The following is a 22,643-nucleotide window of genomic DNA, read 5'->3' as shown; positions in this document are numbered from 1 at the left end:
GATGGTCAAATTTTATCATTGGCAACAAATATTAGGTTTTTTTTCTTTGAAGTGACAGGCTCACCTTGTTCGTCTTCAAGTCTTAATCATCGTAATTTACCTGTCGGTTGCTCTTTTGAGGAAAAATAGCATCTGTGGAAAAGCTGCTCGTCCATCTCACAGCTCAAACAGGTGCACAGGAGCTTTTTGCTTAGAGATGGCGCTGTGCTTTGTTACGTGGAGAAGGGCTTTATGTGTGCCTGCTGTTTTGTCACACAGAATATTAAGAACACTTACAGTTTAATAAAATTAATAATGTTTACTGCTTCATTAAGGTCATTCTTGAGTGACACTGGCCTTTTTTGGGTTTTGTTTTGCTTGAGAGCACGTGGCCAGGAAGAGTACAGTCAGCACCCGCACCCTCTGGTGCCTCCCTTGACTTGTGCAAAGTCTTCAGGAGTTCTCCCCACCATGGCTTTGCATTGTTAGTGCAAATGTCAACACAGCAGAAAAGGCAAATCATGTATTAATATCGTTATAAAAATCATTTTGACCCAGATAATTGTTTTTCAGCTAAAGCTTTAACCTGTTTTGTTTTGTTTTTTTTTAAATGGAGGGGGTTAAGAGACAAGTTTTAGAAAGAGAAATCTCATTTGTTTCTAGTCCTGAATTGTCTCAGCTGTTTTGGATCCACCTAAGCCTTGATGATGATCACTTTTATGGGTGTGGGCTTTTTGCCTCCTTTTACTCTGTAGATAGTCTAGATGGCCTTTGGGTCTTGGCACGCCTCACTGCTGTTTGTGACTGTTCCTTTTAGGCTTCTGGTAGGCCTGAAGCCTTTATTCAGAAAGCCTCTCTGCCTTCTCCTAATTGTTGCTGTGAGTTGGGCAGCTAAGGATGCCTAACCAACCACAACTGCAAACATACTTTGCCATACTGTCTGCAGCTATTCAGAAGATACATGAAAAGAAGATACGTTTCTTCTGTTTGAAGGATCACTGCACCCTTTCTCACCAAAGTGGGGATAGTTTAGCGACCCTAGAAGATAAACTGCAACTTCCCAGTGAGAAAGTTGCATTTGATCCTATGTGACTATTTTCCTTTAAAATTCATGGGCCAATCAGTGGTTCCTAACATCCCCCCTTTTCTTTATAATGACGAGGCAGCTCCACCCATTTAGAGTAAGTCACTCTCCTCGTTTAACCCTAACAGCACTATGAACAAGACTAAATGTCATTAGACCTGTTGCACAGCTGGGATACTGAGGCATGGGAAGAATTCAGGGATTTGCATCAGATCACAAAGCTGAGAAGTCACATTCTGGACACTTGCATCAGGGTGCAAGAAGTGGAAATTAATATTTCATCAGCGCTGCTGCATTGTCTGTGCCCGGAGCAGTGTCTGGCACGGTGTAGAACTCAGTAAATGCTTGTTGAGTAAATGGATGGACTTCTCTTTTCAGGCTTGTATTGATGAAAATTTGGACATGGTGAAGTTTCTGGTGGAGAATGGAGCCAATGTAAACCAGCAGGACAACGAGGGCTGGACACCCCTCCACGCAGCAGCGTCCTGTGGCTACCTCAACATAGCAGAGTGAGTCTCTGTACTGGTGGGGTGCTTGTAGGATAGCCTTCGTTTCTCTTTCACTCTTAAGAATTTGAATTTCATAAATAGCAGTAATTTCTCTTTACTACAAATTATAAAAGCAGGAAATTGAATTATTTTTAAGGAATAATTGATACTGTGTTTTACATAGCTGCTAAATCTATAGTTTTTTTAGTTGAAATTTTGTGTTTGCTTCTATTTTCAGGTAATTCATATTTGTTGGGATATGCAGAGGTGGCTTCTGTTTGTTGCACTGTCTGGGTTGACTTTTTTTTTTTTTTTTTTTTGCAGTAGGCGGGCCTCTCACTGTTGTGGCCTCTCCCACTGCGGAGCACAGGCTCCGGATGCGCAGGCTCAGCGGCCATGGCTCACGGGCCCAGCCGCTCTGTGTCATGTGGGATCCTCCCAGACCGGGGCACGAACCCGTGTCCCCTGCATCGGCAGGCGGACTCCCAACCACTGCGCCACCAGGGAAGCTCTGGGTTGACTTTTTGAGCGACTATAGCTGGACACATGTGGGCAGGCCTAGAGAATTTTTCTGGACTTTTTTGTAAACCTGTTTTATTGTTTTTTGTTTTTTTGTTTTTTTTTTTTTTAAAGCAGTGCTTAATACAAATGAAGGTGGAGAATGCCTGGCTGCTGGTCACAGAATTCACATAGGTAATAGCAGAAGAGTGAGAGCCAAGCATCCGAGCAAAGGAAGGGTGGGAGGGGCACGCACCCCCCCGCCCGGCCCTCATTGAGACCAGCCTCCAGCACAGCCGGGGCCCCTCCCTGGGCAGAAGAATCCCAACCACATAGTGTCTGGGCTGGAAGGGGCGCTAAGTAGATGTCTGTTGAATGAAGGAGTGGTCAGGGAGGTTATTTTTAAATAGAAAGAGACGTTGGCACTTAAAACATCTTTAAAATGAGGCAGTTGAGTGTATTCTAGATGAGGGTAAGTGTAGATTGCTAAGGTAAGTTCTCTAAATAAAATCATGATATGCTGTGATCCTTTGAAGATCCAGTTGCTTGTCTTAAGGCCCCTTTTAGTAGGATTAGAGCTCCGTTACATTTCTTCTGTTCAGCAAACAGCTCTGCAGAGGCCTGGGAATGGCCTCCCACAGAAACTACTTTGCCCGGGTGTCCTGGGGGAGGGTGCCCAGTGGGGGAAGTCAGACAACGGCAGGGTCAGAGCCAGAGAAAGATCAGGCCGAAGCACTGGTGTTGACTGGGCTTCTTGTTCTAAAAAGCGGGCGGCTGGACTGGCCCCACCGCCAGCAGGAGTCAGCAGTGCGGTTTTCTCCTGTCTCTGTTCTGGTTCCGTGAATCAGTCGCCTCCTCTCGCCGGGCTGCCCCTTCGCAGCGTCTCACGGGCGGGGTCTGATTCTCAGCCTAACCCATTCACCAACGTTCCGATGCCCAGGAGTTAAGGAGGCTTCCTCAGAGGTTTCCATTTTCACTTGAAAGCTGTATCTAAGAAACATTTATAGAACATGTTAGTCCCTCATCATTGATATTTGATTATTTGTTCAGGTGGCTTGTTTGTGATTTTGAGCTACCAAATCTCATTACATTCAAGGATTTCACTTTTCTCCATTGGACGGTAACAGGCAGAGCTCACACTTGGAATTAGGGCCCCTCGTGTTGGCGTAATCCACGGAGGCCCTTTTTTCTTCCTTTTGTGAAGCTGAGTACAGAGGATGATTGTAAATGCTTTTTCACAGTTGTTTCTTTATCTCATCTTTGTGGATGAACATAGTTCCTTTGGAAATAAGTTCACAATTTAAGTGTCTCTTGCCCAAATAAATATTACCTTGAGTGAAATGAATTGGTGAGAGTTACTGTTTCCTCATACAGGGGATTAGTAGTCAGACAGGAAAGTCTGGCCAGGAAAGCTGAGCTGGACCAGACCCCCTTGTGTGGTGGGGTGGCGGGAACGACCCTCCTTACCTTCTGCTGCGCGTCACCCTTAGCCGGTATCCACCTGGCCATCCTTACATACTCGTCTGTGCAGCAGCATGTTCTGGACAACGAAAGAACCCCGTTGCTTATGCTACTCATTCTGGTTGGCTCACCTCAGGGCCTCTGAACAGTGTTTCAGATACGATTAGCATTTGATCATTTTGTCATTTTTCTTTTTGTATCTTAAAGACCTTAAACTCTATACTCTTATTCCCGGAATCATTAGAAACTCTAAATTTCGAGGGAGTGGAAACAAAGAAAAGGCAAACTGGCTTTCTAGGGAAGAATGTAAGTGCGTTCTGTTCCGTGTTCCATGATGACCTTTTTTTGTCTCATATTTGAACTCAGTGTGACATATTTTTTAAAAAGAGGTTTAGGGGCTCTTTATTACTGATTTGAGTTCAGGCTTATTGCTAGTTAGCGGGATGTTTTCCATTTCTATTACCAGTAAGTGTTTAACTTAGAAGCAGATTGACCCAAGGGTACAGCATTTAGTTTGGCTTTATAGTTTATTGGGGTGCTAATTTATTCTGAGTTTTTGAACACATTTCGTTTTCTTTCTTCCCCCCCTTAGAATAGTAGCAAAAAGACCTGATGTCAATGATGAGTTAAGAAGAATACAGAGGCTTTATTTTCTTTCGGTCTTTCTTGGCCGCACTGCACGTGGCTTGTGGGATCTTAGTTCCCCGACCAGGGATTGAACCCGTATCCTCGGCAGTGAGTCCTAACCACTGGACCACCAGGGAATTCCCACAGAGGCTTTATTTTCTAAAGGGCATATTTACGGAGCTAATGGGTATTTCTGAAGCCTCATGGTAACTATAGAGATTCTCAGGAATAAAGTAAATATTACTTTTTACGGACTTCCCTGGCGGTCCAGTGGTTAAGACTCTGTGCTCCCAATGCAGGGGACCCAGGTTTGATCCCTGCTCAGGGAACTAAGATCCCACATGCTGCATGGTGCGGCCAAAGATAAAAAAAATAATAATAAATTAAAAAATCTTACCTCATAGGTTGATATTGATTCTTGTTCAGGTAAAAGTGTGAAACTAGAGAGGTTTTTCCTGTTTCCTCCTCACCCTTAAAATGGTTTAGGAAGGTAGCCTTACTTAAGAAGAATCCCTTTGTGAACCAGATTACTTTCTAGAAATGAGTCGTCTTGATCATGGGTCTAAGAACTTGTCAGAAAAGGGAAAAGCAGGGGCCTGTATGCCCAAGTGACATTGTGCCTGATCCAGTAAAGAATGGAATAGATGTCAGAGCAGAGTGGTTAAGATGTTTTATTTATTTCACGTAATATTTGTGGATTGCCAAGAGAAGAAAGAGCATATCAGACTTCATGACAGTGATAACCGTGAGGAAGACACAGCTGTTGTCCTGAAGTAGCTTTCAGCCTGGTGGGGCAGTTGCCTCAAGGTCCGTGTATGTCATGACAGAAGTGCAGACTCAGTGCTGGGGAGGACGGAGTTCAAGGAAGGAGAGGGAAGATGTGCTTGGTGAGGACAGGCAAAGGCATTGTCAGTGGACCTTGAAAGATATGGAAAGTTTCCAGCAGGGAAAGGAGAAGGGGAGGGTGTTTCATCGGTTGGGAGAAACGACTCAAGCTGTGGGAGAGACTGAGCGACAGTGGGGTGTGTCTGGGGACAGTGAGGCGTTGAGTTTGATTGGAGTGGAGGGTACAGTTCCATCCAGAAAGCATTTATCGAGTGCTTACTGTGTATATTATTTGCGTTTTGATTTTTCAGGGTTGGGGAGGTGAAGTTGAATGTCCTCTTTGTCCTGAAGGGGAGAAACCAAAAGAGAGGAGCTCTTGATTAGGGAAATGAGGGGCAACAGATGGACAGAGGACTGGGCGTCAGTACAATTAAGAAAACACATGGAGCAGGTTAGCCTTGGAGGAGAAAGAGTTTGTTTCCATCTGAGTCTGTGAGGGAAAGATGGCGAAAGCTGAAAATGAGATGAGTTCATATATGTGGAATCAATCTGTAAGTTAAAAACATTTATTGAAGCTCTATTTATACTAGGTACTAGGCAATGAGAAAGCAAAAACGTGGTCTTGATGTAATCTTTGTTGATTCTCCTCTGCCTCCTTGAATACAGTGGCCATGCATTGATTATCCTCTTAAGATATTCTCCAGTGTCTAAAATGTGGCACCTTTAAACGCAGGAGGGGACCAGTACATGCTTACTGAATTGTTGATTCATTGAAGTTTAATTTAAACAATTTTTCTTTCTCCTTTAAATACTTATATTTGATAGAGCTCCCAGCATAATTGGGATTCTCACTGGCCCAAAAGTAACTTGATTTAGTGCCAAGGTGAACTAGACTTGAATTCAGAAGACTGGGGCATAACCTCTGCTATTTGCCCCCTAATAGTACCCACCTTGCCTACTTCATAAAATTGTTTAAGACTCATTATATAATTTTACGTAAAAGTACTGTGAAAATCAAAAAGGATCTATGTAAGGTATTAAAATTGTCAGACCTTTCTTCTTTAGGATCAAGTATTATATTTCAATATAGAATCTAATCATTTAGAATAGAACAATTTGTTCAGTAATTTAGTTTCTTCTTAGAGTGTAGATTTCATATATATGGCTGGTTGAAGGGAGAGTTCTATGGAGGCGTAATTTAGGCAGATTGATGAAAATTTTAATTCATCCTTTATTTTTCTGTTTTCATGCCCCAACACTACTTAATATACTCTTAATGTGGCATTGGGAAGGTTTCTGTGAGAATTACTTCTTTACATGTCTTCTGGGAACTCTCATTCTCAATATTACAGGTGTAGTAAGTCCTTCTGGGAGCCTGTGTTTGGACCCCAGGGATGGTGGGTGAGCTTTAGGGCTGCATGTCTTCCTTGTGATGTTTAGAAAGTCTCTTGCTGTCCACTGGGAATGAGAGGGTGGGGGTTAGGGACATGGGTGTGAAGGAAATCCCGCTTGTAGGCATTGTTCTTACAAAGAAACAGGGAAGCTTTTGATCCTAGTTATTGAAGGCTAGTGGAGTTAGAAGTCAACAGTGGAATGCCTTATCTGGGACCACATGAAAAACTCCAGAACAGAGGCCGTGCTCTGCATTGAACCCCAGGGATAGGAGTGTAAGCTGATGTTAGACTGGAGAGAGAACCTTGATTCTGGACCTTGTCTGCACAGGTATTTCATTAACCATGGAGCCAGCGTGGGTGTTGTGAACAGTGAAGGGGAAGTCCCCTCTGACCTCGCAGAGGAGCCTGCCATGAAGGATCTTCTTCTGCAGCAAGTGAAGAAGCAAGGTAAGCTAGGGGGTAGGTGAGGCTCTGCTGTGCAGGGCCGTGTGCTGTAGTGTGATAGGAAGGTTGGGTCTCCCCGCACAGCGTTAGTCATCATCACCCACATCACATACCCTCTTAATACTCACACAAGAATAGGCCCGATGCCAAAAGGAGGGCCAGTCCTTCCTTGTTTTTGCCATTCTGGGGCTGTGTACCCATGGTGCAGTTAGGCGACCTGACTGTTCTTTGATGATTCAGGTTAGACTGAGGAGGGGCATGAGCGTGTCTTACTCTGTGTACACAGTGTGGACTTTGCTTCACACTGTGAAGTCTAAAGGAAGGATGAGATACAGTGTCCCTTTGAGTACTGGCCACATTCTGTTTATGACTTTGCATCTTTTCTCTTGATGAGAGCTGAAAGTGGTCCTGGTTGAGGTATTTTTTACAACCTCTGAAACGATCTTCAACCCATACTAATCATGAAAAGTATTCTGGTAGTTTGTCACGGTAAGGGAGCTAACGTAGAAGACTAAACTCTGAAAGAACGTGCTTTATATTTTCAGAAGAATCCATTTCAGAGAATAGGTCAGGATTCTGCTACTGGAGGTCTTTGGGTTCTTTTCGTTAAAAAGGTTGCAAACAACACTCATTAGATAGCAGGGAGGACAGGTCTTAGGGCGTTTGCTAGAACCACCACAAAATTGTGTGGCCATGGCTTATAGTGAGGCGTAGTCTTTCTGTTAAACCACTTTACCCACAGTCTGCAGTTGAGTCCAAACGATGTCTCTCCAGTGACCTTTTCTGACATGATGCTTTAGAACAGTCAGGGCCAGTCCTGGCCATATCCGTTTGCTCACATGTTATCCAAAGCTGCATTTGCACCCCTACAGCGGAGCTGAATAGCTGTGCAGAGCAAATGGCCTACAGCGATGTCTGGCCTTAGATAGAAAGTATGCTGACCCCTGCCTTAAAATAATGATGTTCTAGGGCAGGAAATACTTGTATGAGTACTGTGTATAGTTTTTGTGTCCTATGGAATTGAAGAACTTTATGCCTAATTTACCATCAAGTCCCACTCAGCCTTATCTCCTCAGATTGGGGTTACAATTTACAAATGACGTTTTAAAAATAAACTGGATTTTTAATAGTAGTTTTGATTTTAATTTCTGACTCTTTCATTAAGGAGTATACTCTGTTGGAAGAGGCATTCATATGTATGCTTACCTTTGCAGCACTGTTAACTCTTTGTGTGTGGAATTCTGGTCTGTTCCAGATCAGTTACCCCTTTCAGTCCATCGAGAGGATGTAATAATTGTGAATACAATACATGTGCACCCAGCATCGGAACACCTAAACATATTAAGCAGATACTGACAGAGCTGAAGGGGGAAATAAACAATAATACAATGATAGTATCTTGCTTTCAACAATGGATAGATCGTCCAGGCAGAAAATCAACAAAGAAACGCTGGACTTAAACTATCCTTTAGACCAAATGGACCGAGTAGACATACAGAACATTCCATCCAACAGCAGAACAAACACACTTGCCAAGTGCGCACAGAACATTCTCCAGGATAGGTCATAGGACAGGCCACAATACACGTCTTGGCAAATTTAAGAAGACTGAAATTATGCCAAGTATATTTTCTGACCACAGTGTTATGAAACTAGAAATCAATAGCAGGAGGGAAACTGGAAAATTCACAGACTGTGGAGATTAAATAGCATGCTACTGAACAACCAGTGGGTCAAAGAAGAAATCAAAAGAAAAATCCAAAAATATCTTGAAACAAAGGAAAATGAAATACAACATACCAAAACTTGTGGGAGGTAGCAAAAGCAGTTCTAAGAGGGAAGTTTATAGCGATAAATGCATGCCGTAGGAAAAAAGAAAGATCTCAAATAACCTAACTTTTCACCTCTAGGAACTAGAAAAAGAAGGACAAGCTAAGCCCAAAGTTCACAGAAGGAAGAAAATAACAAAGATCAGAGCAGAAATAATTGAACTAAGAGACCAGAGAAACAATAGAAAATATGAATGAAACTAAGAGCTTTTATATTTTTTGAAAAAATAAACAAATTGACAAACCTTTAGCTAGACTAAGAGAAAGACAGAAGACTCAAATAAATAAAATGAGAAATGAAGAAGACATTACAACAGATACCATAGAAATAAATACACAGGATCATGAGAGATTACTGTGAACAATTGTGTGCAAACAAATTGGATAACCTAGAAGAAACGGGTAAATCCTCAGAAATATGCAACTTACCAAGACTGAATCAGGAAGAAATAGAAAATCTGAATGGATCAATAACAAATAAGGAGATTGAATCAGTAATCAAACAACAAGAAAAACCCAGGACCAGATGGTTTCCATGGTGAATACTACCAAACATTTAAAGAAGAATTAATACCAGTCCTTCTCAAACTCTTCCCCAAAAATTGAAATGGAAAGAACACTTTCAAACTCTTTTTACAAGACCAGCATTACCCTGATAACAAAGCCAGATAGGTACACTACAGGAAAAGAAAACTCTAGGCCAATATTCCCAATGAATATAGATGCAAAGATTCTCAACACAATATTAGCAACCTGAATTTAGCAGCACAATAAAAGGATCACACACCATGATCAAATGGGATTTATCCCTGGGATGCAGGGATGGCTCAACATATGCAAATCTATAAAAGTGATATACCAATTAGTAGAATGAAAGATAAAAATTATATGATCATCTCAACAGATGCAGGAAAAGCATTTGACAAAATACAACATCCTTTCGTGATAAAAATTCTCAACAAACTGATTGTAGGAGGAATGTCCCTCAACATAATAAAGGCCATATGTGACAAGCCCACAGTTAACATTATACTCCGTGGTGAAAGGTTGAAAGCTTTTCCTCTAAGATCAGGAATAAGACAAGGGTGCCCACTCTCACCACTCCTATTCAACATAGTACTGGAAGTCCTATCCAGGCAAGAAAAAGAAATAAAAGGCATCCAAATCAGAAAGGAAGGAGTAAAATTGTCTTTGTTTACAGATGATATGATCTCATGTATAGAAAATCCTAAAGACTCAAACAAAACACTGTTAGAATTAATCAACAAATTTGGTAAAGTTGTAGAATGCAAAATCAGTATACAGAAATCAGTTGCGTTTCTATACAATAATGACAACCTATCTGAAAAAGAAGTAAAAAATACATTCCCATTTACAATGGCATCAAAAACAATAAAATACCTAGGAATAAATTTAAGGAGGTGAAAGATCTGTATGCTGAAAACTGTAAGACTCTGATGAAAGAAACGGAAGAAGACACAAATGGAAAGATATCCTATGTTCATGGATTGGAAGAATTAATACGGTTAAAACATTCATACAACCCAAAGCCATATATAGATTCAGTGAAATTTCTATCAAAATTCCAATGGCATTTTTCGCAGAAATAGAAAAAACAATCCTAAAACTTGGTACTACAAAAGACCCTGAATAGCCAAGGAAAGAAGGCAAAACTGGAGGCATCACATTTCCTGATTACAGACTATGGTAATCAAAACAGTATGATAGTGGCAGAAAAGTAGACACATAGACCAATGGAACAGACTGCAGAGCCCAGAAACAAACCCTCACATATACGGTCAACTAATATTTGAACAAGAGAGCTAGGAAGACTCAATGGGAAAAAGATAGTCTCTTCAATAAATGGTGTTGGGAAAACTGGATAATCACATGCAGAAGAAGGACATTGGACCCGTATTTTCACGCTCACAAAAATTAACCCAAAATGGAGTCAAGTAAGTCCTGAAACTATGAAACTCCTATGAGAAAACCTTCTTGACGTTGGTCTTGATAATGATTTTTTTGGATATTACACCAAAAGCACAAGGAACAAAAGCACAAATAAGTAAGTGGCTCTACATCAAACTAAAAAACTTCTGCACAGCCAAAGAAACAGTCAACACAATGAACAGGCAGCCTGTGGCATGGGAGAAAATATTTGCAAGTCACATATCTGATAAGAGGTCAATATCCAAAATATATAGGGAACTCATACAACTCAATAGCAAAAAACCAAACAATCCAGTTAAAAAAGCAGAAGAGCTGAATAGAAACGTTCCCAAAGAAGACATACATTTAATGGCCAACAGGCACATGAAAAGATGCTCAACGTCACTAATCATCAGAGAGGTCCGCCTCAGAACCCCATTGAGCTACCACCTCACACCTGTTAGAATGGCTGTTATCCAAAAGACAAGAAATAGCAAGTGTTGGCGAGGGTGTGGGAAAAGCGAGCCCTCCCACACTGCTGGTGGGAATGTAAATCGGTGCAGCCACTGTGGAAAACTGTATGGAGGGTCCTTAAAAAATTAAAAAGAGAACTACCATATGACCCAGCCATTCCACTTCTGAGTGTATATCCAAAGGAGATGAAATCACAATTTCAAAGAGATATGTGCACTCCCGTGTTCAATGCAGCGTTATTCACGGTAGCCGAGACAGGAAACAACCTGAGTGTCAGTGTACGCGTGAATGGATGAAGAAGACGCGGTATGTGTGTATATATCTGTTTATACTGTAGCTAATAGAATAGTATTCAGCCACGAGAAAGAAGGAAGTCCTGCCGTATGCGATAACATGCACGGGCCTTGAGGGCATCATGCTAAGTGAAATAAGTCGGACAGAGAGAGACAGATACTGTATGATATTGCTGGTACGTGGAATCTAAAAATGCAGAACTGACAGAAACAGAGAGCAGAACGGTGGTTTGCAAGGGCTGGGGAGTGGGGGAGATGTTGGTCAAAGGGCACAAACTTCCAGTTATAAGATGAACAGGTTCTGGGGATCCAATGTACAGCAGGTGACCATCGTTAACAATACTGTATTATATACTGGAAAGTTGCTAAGAGATCTTAAATGTTCTCACCACAAAAAAGAAATGGTAATTATGTGAGGTGATGGAGGTATTTAATAACTGCTGTGGTAATCATGCAATATATAGGTGTTGTACACCTTTAACTTATACAAAGCTGTATGTCAATTAAATCTCAATAAAGCTGTAAAAAAAAAAAGAAATAAATCAGTTACCTCTTCCCCCCATCCGTCTCCTCAAATCAGACAGATAATCCTCAGGTAGTTCCCAGGGTCTCATTCAAGAATCGAGAGGGAGGGGAGCAGACCGTGCACAGGTAAAGCCTGCCAACGAGTGTGAGTCTCCTGGGCGGGTGTGTTTGTCCTAGGAACAGGTCATTATTTTGTGCAACAGGGGATCCCCAACCCCAGCTCCTTTTCACTGACACAGAGGTTGGAGAGTTGTTGGCTAAAGGGAGGCACCCTGGGATTTCCTCCATAATGTTTTAACCTGCATTCCCTTGGAAGTTTCACTGTGCATCAGCTACTCCCGGCTCTAGGGCATATAGCTTCAGTCAGTGTATTTCCCTACACAGGGAGATGAACTTCAGAGGTAGTTAATTTTTTAAAGTATGTTATACCTGAAACTAAGATTTTTGATACCAGTCCTAAGGTGTAGTGAGTGGAAAAGAGGAACAGACGGGCACCTAGGATATCAGCGTTCTGGTGGCAGCTCTGAGGCGTCCTGGGGCCTCGAGTGAGGCCCCCGACCTTTGTATGTTTATTTCCTCATCTGTTAAGTGGGGATAGCTGTATCTATTGTATTTACCTCAAAGGATTGTGGGGAGACTAAAATGTATAACAGGTAAAAGGTCTTTGAAATGTGTACTTTGTACAAACACTATAATATAAAATAAAATCCCCTTTGGTTTTTATGTTCTTAAAATTGAAAACACTGTTAAGTATGGTCCCTTAATGAATCTGCCGTCAAGTACTATTTAACCTCGTGATTTAACCCTGATAAAACTACTGATAAGTCTGTAAATGTCATGGCTCTTCTAAATGAAGATAAATCTGAAGACTGCCCCCCTTGATGACTAAACTGCCATTAGTGGTTGTATTTAGGAGGTGTTTTGAATCTGAGGGACCTTTGGTGATGCTGGCGGTCTGGATCTGTTTTTTGCAGGGGTCGATCTCGAGCATTCGAGGAAGGCAGAGGAACAGCAGATGCTGCAGGACGCCCGCCAGTGGCTCAACAGCGGGAAGATACAGGATGTGAGGCAGGCGCGCTCAGGGGCCACTGCCCTCCACGTGGCTGCCGCCAAGGGCTACTCTGAGGTCCTCAGGTAACGTCCGCGCACGTGGTCTGGGCGGCACAGACTGGGAGGAGAGGAGTTGGTGTGGATGCGGGATGGATTGGGTCTTCAGCTGGGCCGCGTTTCTTTGCTGCTTCCCTCCTGGGCCACGCAGTCTCTCCTCCTGCGTCTGCTGGTACTCTTCACCTCCCTCCTCCCGCCACACCGCCCTCTAGCTTCTCCTGAGGGGTCCGATGTGAGGCCGCGTTGAGCTGGACTGGCCTGAAGGGGACCTTGCGTGGCCGCCTCCAGCCCCACAGTTCATCGTTAGCACCCCTGGCACCTCCCCTTCTGGCGACACGCAGCACAGAGCAGACTCGCCGTCCTTTTGGCCCTCTCTGACTCGTTAGGTTAACGACACAGGTCTCGGGCGTGCAGCATCCAGCTGGAGCGGGAGGACTCTGGACTCTCCTCTGCCTGCTCCCCTCTCCCTTCACGTCCTTCCCCGCTTTTGTGGCTCTGCTCCTGGGCCCGCCCAGTACCTGGGCTGCTGGTGGCACCGCGTGTGTCTTGTCGCCAGATGCTTTCACTGCCTCGTGTTCCACCCAGTATGAGCTTCCTGGTCTGTGTGGTGAGTGTCGGTGCACCTTTCTGCCTGGCAGCATGCTCACGTGCTCGTTTCTTGGACGGCGTCTGGAGGCCCACGACGTAGGCCGCCTGCGTCCGCCCGGTGCCGCCAGGGCCTCAGGAGTCACGCTGTCCTCCACGCACACGGCTGGGCTGTAGCCTTAGCGCTAGCGAACGGCCCCTGCACGTACTCCCGTGGGGTCGGAGGTGCGAGCGTGGTGTCCGGGGAAGACCAGCCAGAGAGCTAGTGAGGGAGTGAGAGAATCAGGTGCCCAACAGCCCCTTCCTGCGCTGGAAAGCTGACAGCACCTGCCGACGGAGCTGAGCTAGGCGCCGGCTGGCCTCAGGTGCCTGCGTGGTGGGACATGGGTGTGCCAGGGAGCACCGCGGCCTCTGGCCGAGGGTGGTTGAAGCTTACCCGTGGCGGCTCTCAGGCAGTAGCTGGCGCCGAGCTGGGCCTTAGAGGCCGGGTGGCGGCGCAGGGCAGGGCCTGAAACGCCAGCTGGGTGGCCGCCGGTGTGGCACGGAGCTCTGCCACCGAGCACGTAATGGCTGGTTTGGGGTTTCTCCTCAGACTTTTGACTCAGGCTGGCTATGAGCTCAATGTCCAGGACCGCGACGGCTGGACCCCGCTCCATGCCGCCGCACACTGGGGGGTGAAGGAGGCGTGCTCCATCCTGGCAGAAGCCCTCTGTGACATGGACGTCAGGAGCAAACTGGTTAGTGAGCGTCACCCTCTAACGGGGCTCGGGAACAAAAGGCTTCAAGTCCCTGCTAAGTGACCAGGCTTGCTGTCCTGGCTTGGGCATCCCTGGTAGCTGTAGTTCTGCTTCCCGCCCCGTTATCCACGCAGACACGTTGGCTTTGTAAAATAAAGCTCCACTGAGCCGGTCTGCTGATTCTGTTTATGCTGAAGCCCCTAAAGCAAACACACAGGGAAAGAAAAAAGATATTTTCCCCCTCAGGAGAAATGAGCAGTGGGGAAGCCCAAGGCCACTATCTGTGGTGAACTATGAAATACTTTGCTTTTACTTCTAATTCAAGGACTTAATAGCTGAGCCCTAGTCACATCCAGTTGTTAAAAAAACGTTATAGGGCTTGCCTGGTGGCGCAGTGGTTGAGAGTCTGCCTGCCGATGCAGGGGACGCGGGTTCGTGCCCCGGTTCGGGAAGATCCCACGTGCCGCGGAGCGGCTGGGCCCGTGAGCCATGGCCGCTGAGCCTGCACGTCCCTAGCCTGTGCTCCACAGCGGGAGAGGCCACAACAGTGAGAGGCCCGCGTACCGCAAAAAAAAAAAACACGTTATAATGATGAGATCCTGCAGTTTGGCTGAAAGTCGTCTTATTCAGCCGCACTTCAAGCAATACAGAAGTCCTGCAACTTCTATCCCTACATCTACCTATTTTCTAGGAATCCAGAGACATGGCTTTTTACTTAGTAGATGTTCTTATCTACCTCCCATCTCTCCTGACCCAGGGTTCATTCTCACATTATGGGTTAGGGTCCTTAACTGTGCTGTTTCCTAAGAGATAACCCTTCTCTCACTTAAAGGGAGATGATTCCTGTGACTTAGTCTTTAGTGCACCTGTGCCCTGGACCTCCTTCTGAGGCTTCTAAGAGCCCTTTGTTGAATTTATCATAGCAACTAAGAGCACTTTAGAATAGCTACAAGTAGAGATTTCAATTGATCATTTGCCAAGAGGCAATAAACATTAGAAATAATGTGGTGATTTCCTTCATACAGCTTTACAAAATATAAAGCCCTGTATTTTAGGGTTTGCTGTTTCTTGTTGTGTTTCCTCTGTGATAGATGAAGGTATTACCACGGTGTCGAGTAGACTAGTCAGTGAAGCAGCTATCACTGGAGTCAGAGGCATACAGTGGACATCCACTAGTTCTCTGATGAAGTCCCGTGATCGCTGCGTCTGCTTCCAATTGGTCATGGCGCCCCTTTTCTCTGCCAGGGCCAGACACCGTTTGACGTGGCTGACGAGGGCCTCGTGGAGCACCTGGAGATGCTGCAGAAGAAGCAGAGCGTGGTGAGTCTGGGGGGACAGTCCACGCCACAGGCCACACCAGCTGTAGTTTGTCTGCTGCGAGTGGAGTTGGACGTCCCTGCATTCCAGCAATGATAGTGGTTCCCTCCAGGAATATCCACAGTCTGTTAGAAAAAAAATCTCCCCGAAACTGTTGTTGCTAAAGTTCGCTTGTTATCTCCTCGTTATCTTAGAGCCTTCAAGCAGCTGAAAGGCAAACATGACGACAACGACGACTCTAGTTACCCTTGAGCTCTAGAAAATGGGCATGGTGTGTTCAAGTCAGAATTTTTTGCAAATAGGGGTAGAGGACACCTCATAACTTTTCCTTATTGACTGAAAGGACTTCTTTGTTGAAAGAAAATTGATTCAGGGAGGGATATATTTCTTAAAAAGCAAACAAGCCCACAAAAACTAAAACGTTTGGCATTGGACAGTGCTTGGTCAGTGATTCGTATTTATTCCATTCATCAAATATCCAAAATTCGGTCCGCTTCTCCCTCTTCTTCTAGAACTTTGATGGTTTGGTTGTCTGTGCCCTTCTGCTTAATGCAGCCCAGGAGGACCATGTAAGCATGGTACCCATGTCCAGACTGCAGGGTGGAAAACCCTGCCAGTACTCGAGTGACCAGGGAGTGAGTCACACTCTGCCTGAGAGAGGGAGGAGTACTTAGGTGCGGAGGATAAAGTCAGTCACATTAGGGGCTCGAGAATCTCCTGTTGAAGCAGAGTGGGACAGGAGAAACCATGTGCTTTCCTTGTGCTTTCCCTTGCGTGGGCTGTGGCTCAGGGCACATGGGCTCAAGTGCAGGAGAATGTGAGAAGCTGAGAGCAGTTCTGAAGGAAAGACCCGTGTGGTTCAGTGACGGGACAGATCAGCTGTCCTGCCCTCCCCTGTGCTCAGCACCGTCTGGACTGGGAAGTGGAGATGCTCATTTCTTCAGGGCTGGCTGGGAAAGCTGCAGACCCAGAGCGCAGACGCAGCTTGCGGTTCAGTTGTCTCCTCTGATGAGCAGCTGGAATCTATTTCTGAGCGGCAGCAGCCTTCCTGATATAAGATTATCATTTGCATGGTTAGGTGTTTGTTGTTTATTAAATTTTTTATTCTGAAATAATTTTTAAGCTTACAGAGACGTTGTGGAAATAGTAGCGAGTTCTCGTGTATCCTTCACCCAGCATGGTTTGGTCTTTGAACATGAGGAGTATCCTCACTAAATAACATTTCTGTGCTACTGGGAATGGTGCCTACCTTTGCCCCCTGCATAACTTTGGGGTCCAGGGATTTAAGTACATTTTGTCTAGAGCATGTGTCTAAGTACCGGACAGTTTTTTCCGAGGGCTTATTTCCCATTTGGCACCTGCTTCTTCTTTAGAACCATTGCCAACTTAATTCAGTATATGGATCCTAAAGAGTTCTTTCAGGTACTCCTGGCGTTTGATCCTGTACACCTAGGTTTTTTGGGACGATGGGGTTTGGATATTTGATGGGGCAGTTTTCACTGAAGCTCTAATGCCGTGGATTTCCTCTTCTCATTGAATGAGCATCTCTCTCTGTCATTGTCTTCCACGGAGACCAGCACACAGCTGATGTGTTTCCCTTCTCCCCAGTCTCTCCTCCCCTTTGGTGTTGGTCCAGTAACGGGGCCATTTTAGTTTTTCTCATGGCTGCTGATTTTTTACCAATAGTCAACGTCTTCCCTTTTTTCTGTTTTCTCGATTTCCAGCTTCGAAGTGAAAAAGAGACACGGAATAAGCTCATTGAGTCAGACCTGAACAGCAAGTTGCACGGTAGACTCTTTAAGAAGTAAGATATTTGGGTTTGAGAAATGTGATGAGCCCTGCTGAGTGTGACACGTTTAGCTTGAGAATTTATACAGTGAAGAGACCCCGTGTTTGTAGCCAAATGATCTTTAAACGTGTGGGAATGTTTGAGGGGCAAGGAGGTGAGTGGCATTGACTTGCGGGGGGGCGACACTGAGAGTGGGTGGGCGTGTTTTAAATTTGTGAATTAACGGAGACTGTGTGCATTGCTTTCTTCCCAGCGTAAGGGTTCTTAGTCCCAACTGCTTCCCTAACTAGAAGGTCTGAGCTCAGGGGCCGTGTCTGTTGTGTTTACACCATACTGTTGCCTAGCATGGTCCTGGCGTGTGAGAAGCACTCAGTAAACATTTGTTAAATGATTTGTAAAAATATTTACCTGCTCACTCATCATGAAGATGCATAGCCCTCCTTGTTCCTTGTGTTAAACAGGCTGGACCTTCTTCCATCACACTCGCAAATCAAGTACTAACCCTTAGTCAGCAGAAAACCCAGGATTCAGAAGAATACGGATGTGAAGCAGGATTTGAATATGTTTCTGTTACTGCTTCCACACAGAGCTTCACAGACTTGTCCTTCTCGTTCCGGATCCCCGGTGAGCGTAGGAAATGGCGTGTCCTTTCTGAATTACGCTCAAATTGTCATCTTTAATTTAGCAAAGAGAAGATGCTCTATGAGGAGGAGACACCGAAGCCCCAAGAAGTGGAGGATGAAAGCAAAGCATCCAGCAGCTCCAGCTCAGACGAGGACGAAGGTGAAGACGAGGCTTCTGAGTCAGAAACCGAGAAGGAGGCGGGTGATGCCGAGCCCCCCTGTCTCCAGAGCACGGGGGGTCGCTGCTTGTCACAAGGCAGGTGATGCCAGGGCCCTCAGGTGGAACCGATTCCCTAAACAGAACCTCCAAGTCTTTTTCTTTTTCCTTCCCATTATGTGAAGCTCCTTCAATTCCTGATTTGGGGATTGAAGGAGGAACAAGATCATATTTACCTTTATGACTCTTATTGATGATATACATCATATGGGGCTTCTTAAGTTTGTTACATGGCGAGACCGGAACCCCAGCGGTGAGAGCTGGGCGCTGAGCATGCTCAGAGTGCCAGGCTGTACGTTAGCCTGGGGTTTTGATACACAGCAAGGCAAACGCTTAGAAAAGAGACATGGGGGTTTTGCTGAGTAGAGGTTCCCCTGCCGCAGAGTAGTTCTCATGGATAACTGGGAGCTCGTGATAAACTAAGAGTTCACCTGCCCGTGTCCTGCAGTCAGCGGCATGTTATTTCTCCAGACTGGTGTCCACGAGAAGAGGACCAAGTTAGGGGGAAGAGTCCACATTCAGTTTATGTCAGTAGTAGAGTCTGTGTTTCCCTCTGAACTCTGCCCTAGCCGGCTGCCCGTCGCGAAGATGCTCAGCTCTTTCTGTTTCCCGGCCCCGGCTCCTGTAAAGTGGGTCTGCCTTGACTGACAACAGTTTCTCTCAGTTGCAGGAGAGCACTGCCTTTGTCCATGTCTCCATCTCTCAGAGGAAGTTAGAGACCCTTGACTCTGTAGAACAGACGGGCCCCAGCTAGGTTTGTAGTGTAGGAGACGACCTTTTGTTCACTGAGTCTCGAACTGCTATTCTTTTTTTTTTTTTTTTTTGCGGTATGTGGGCCTCTCACTGTTGTGGCCTCTCCCGTTGCGGAGCACAGGCTCCGGACACGCAGGCTCAACGGCCATGGCTCACGGGCCCAGCCACTCCACGGCATGTGGGATCTTCCCGGACCGGGACACAAACCCATGTCCCCTGCATCGGCAGGCGGACTCTTAACCACTGCGCCACCAGGGAAGCCCTTGAACTGCTATTCTTAAGCAGGCACAGCTTGCTCTGGAAATGCCAGTGTAGTATCTGTCAAAATCCATACGTGTTCATCTTTTTAATATTTATATTGTTTACTGAGTGCTTACATATCTTAGGCTTCCAGTATTGTCTGGAATGAGCATCTAGACTTGTTCTGTGCCGGATCACTCTGTTAGCTACCAAGGTGTTGGCGGAATGGGAGGGCACTGCCTGGGCTACTGAAATTACCCATGATGGTGTCCCCAGGCCTCAGGTCTCTTGTTCCCTGCAGCCCAGCTCCACGTTGCTATTGGGGTTAAACACCCCACACCCCTTGATGATGCTGCACTCCTGTTCAGAAACCTTCCATGACCACCTTCCAGACTCTGCCTGCAGAGTGAGTCCCAAGCCCTGTGGCCCCGCCTTCAAGACCTCTCATAGTCTAGCTCCAGCTGACCTTTCCAGTGTTGTCTGTAAGTGCGGATGTGTGCTATCCAAGCTGGATCGCTGGAGTTCCCAGACAAGCCCGAGTGTTGTACCCCTGAACAGTTATTCGTGCTGTAGAATTTGTTCCTGGCCATCGGATGTTTATTGCATGATTTCTGTCAAAAGCTGTAGGGTCTGCCAGATTGAAGAGTCCTTCTTTAGGTTTTTCCTGTATAGGAACGTGCAGAGGAGGGACCCCTCCCTGTGCTCTCACCCCCTGTGTGGCCCCCAGCACTGCTCATTCCTCTGGGTTGCAGCGTCCTTGGGCTGGGAATTCCAAGTGTGTCACTCCCAGGTCTCAGCGCCGCACCTGGCACGTGACAGGCAGCCACATCCACTGAATGTTTTGTTGAATGTATCTCGGGGATGTAGGGGGATAGGAAGGCGTGTACATGAATAAAGCCCATGTCACGTGAGAGAGATAAATGCAGCCAATGGTGTTCACTAGTACAAAAGACTGCATTGAGTTTGGGGGTTTATCGTGACACTTTAGGGTGGAGATCAAGGAGGCAGAATAGAAGGACACAGAGCTCACCTCCTCTCACGGATACATCAGAAATACATGTACACATAGGACAGTTCTCACAGAACATAGTAACACTTCACATTTATGTAGTGCTTATTTATTTATTTGTTTGTTTGATTGCGCCATGTCTTAGTTGTGGTGGGGGGCTCCTTAGTTGCAGCACACGGGCTCCTTAGTTGTGGCATGTGAACTCTTAGTTGCAGCGTGTGGGATCTAGTTCCCTGACCGCGGATTGAACGTGGACCCCCTGCATTGGGAGTGCAGAGTCTTATCCACTGTGCCACCAAGGTGGTCCCTATATATGGCTTTTTAATTTGCAACACACTTAACACATTTTTATTTAATCCTTACACCCACACTCTGAGATGATGTATTATTGCCTCCACTTTTTAGAACGGGAAGGTGACACCGCAAGTGAGGTGACTTGGGGCTCACAGCTGTGGGCGGAGTGCCCGAGCCCCCGACTTCGATCTGGGCTCCTCGGAGTAGCAGGGGCGGAAAGCTCACGCTGGGGGCAAGGGCGAGATGTCCCCAGGGGAGGGGTCGTCAGAAAAGAGCTACATACTGGGTCTGGGAGGTGAGACGGAGTCGGTGGAGGAGGGGTGGCCCCAGAGGATGTGTGTTTCTGTGTCAGGAAGGCCGGGCAGGAGTGAGGAGGAGACCGAGGCTCCAGCGGGTCAGTCTCAGCAGCTGGCGACAGCATTGAGCTTCCCTGCGCGCTTCTGTCTGTGGACATTTCACTCCTGACTCAGAGCCCGGCTCAAAATAGTGTCCTTTGTGAAGCCCTGTCGTCACAGCCACAGGGTTTTCTCCCCTCTTGTGACTCCTGTGGCTGTGGTCGGAGCCTTTGTGCCGCTTGGACTACTTGGCGTTAATGTTACCGCGGGTCTCCTCTCGTCTGTTCTGCTCTCCCCCCTCAGCGAGCTGCGGGGGCACTGGGACGCACCGTGTGTCCTGGTGACCTTTGCGTCCCTCCTGGTGCCCAGGGCCGGGCCTTGTGCAGGGCAGGTGCTCAGCACACCCTGCGGGGCCGAGGGGGCGGGTGGTGCCCGAGCCTCAGGTGCCGCCTGGCACCCGTGCGCACACTGAGCAGGCCCTTGTCGAGTGCGTGTCTCCTCTTCTTAAACCTCCACCGGTACAGCCTCATAAAATGACAGTTTCCATGTGTGTTACGTCCGAATGTAGTTGTAAGGAATGTTAATTACATTTTGAGGTAAATGTAAGCAGTTTGATTTGGATTTCTGTTTTTCCCTTTCTTTTGCTTATTTGACGTGTTACTTATCTACTGCTGCATAACAAGCCATCCCAAAACTTAGTGGCAGGTAGCACAACTCTTTGTACGCATCCAGTGTCACAGGTTGGTAGTTTGGGAAGGGCTCTGCCAGGGCGGCTTCTCTGTCGTCTGTGTGGCAGTGCCGGCGCACTCACGAGTGTGGTGAGTTGGTGCGTGGCTGAGGGGTGGCCTCCTCCCTTCCTGGTGGCTTGCCGGGACGTCTGGGGCAAGTGGGCCGTGTGTCTCTTGTCATCAGGCAGGCCAGCCCCTGCTTCACATGGCAGCTGAATTCCAGCCTTCATCAGAGAGGGCAAGCTCCGCGCACACGCACTATCCAGGCCTCTGCTTGTGTCCCGTTTGCTGATGTCCCAGGGGCCACAGGAAGTCACAGGGCCAAGGCCGGAGTCAGTATGAGGGGTAGCACACAGGGTGTGGACTCACCAGGAGTCAGCCTGTGACAGTGTCAGTGAGGTTTGGCAGTGAGGTCCATTTCCTGGGGGTAGAGACGTTCCGACTGCGTTCAAAGACTGCCTTGAGTATTCACAGTTGCCACAAAGACAGTGATGCTAGTAATAATAAACTGTTCTCTAGGGACTTAATATTGAGTTATGCAAATTTAAAAACATTTTATCTCTAATCTGTACAGCAACTCACAAGACAAGAATTTGAGTCTCTGATTTATCAGTGAGAAAATAGAAGTTCAAATATGCTAAATAACTTGCCCAGTGTCCCACATCTAGGATGTGGCTGAAAACTGTCCCGTAGTTCATGAGTGGGTTACCCTGGAGCTGTGTTTCTGGAGTCCAGGGACCAGAGGCCCAGCAGCCACTGGACTCAGGCAGACGGGACTTCTGTCAGCGCCCTGGGAGGGACCCCTCCCGCTTATGTCACCACAGTGTCCTACACGGCCCTCTGGCTTTATTTCCTCTTGTGACCCCAAGAGCCCTTGTTACTTGGTGGCTGCCTCTTTCCTGACCAGCGACGTGGGTGTTGTGACTTCCCGGCCCTTCGCCGTCCCTCCCGCCCCTCCTCCTGCTGCCCTGTGCCCTCCAGCGTCCCCCACAGCATCTTCCCTACGTTCCCTCCCTCAGACGGTCTGCCTCTTCTCTGGACCCCTGGAGCGCTTGCTGA

The 22,643-nt window shown here is 46.4% G+C and overlaps 1 protein-coding gene across 12 annotated transcripts in view; it reads left to right on the top strand.

The window, feature by feature from the left end:
- The window catches only part of PPP1R12B (protein phosphatase 1 regulatory subunit 12B), a 207,431-nt gene that overhangs the window by 53,177 nt on the left and 131,611 nt on the right, over window positions 1–22,643 (top strand). For 11 of the 12 annotated variants that reach the window (XR_014017455.1, XR_014017456.1, XR_014017457.1 and 8 more), the window contains exons 2-8: window positions 1,442–1,572; window positions 6,685–6,803; window positions 12,825–12,984; window positions 14,135–14,279; window positions 15,525–15,599; window positions 17,321–17,400; window positions 18,071–18,264. Coding sequence is in view for 9 of the 12 variants with exons in the window: in XM_081254347.1 (XP_081110473.1) it covers window positions 1,442–1,572; window positions 6,685–6,803; window positions 12,825–12,984; window positions 14,135–14,279; window positions 15,525–15,599; window positions 17,321–17,400; window positions 18,071–18,264 (904 nt within the window). In the remaining 3 variants the exon portion in view is untranslated. Of the gene's footprint in view, window positions 1–1,441; window positions 1,573–6,684; window positions 6,804–12,824; window positions 12,985–14,134; window positions 14,280–15,524; window positions 15,600–17,320; window positions 17,401–18,070; window positions 18,265–22,643 lie in introns of those variants that run through there. The other variant, XM_081254341.1, reaches the window with a different exon arrangement.

This window comes from Mesoplodon bidens (genome assembly GCF_964165515.1).
Source record: "Mesoplodon bidens genome assembly, chromosome: 2".
NCBI lineage: Eukaryota > Metazoa > Chordata > Mammalia > Artiodactyla > Ziphiidae > Mesoplodon > Mesoplodon bidens.
Note: the sequence above shows the minus strand (reverse complement) of the source record. Positions and strands in the feature narration are given on the sequence as shown.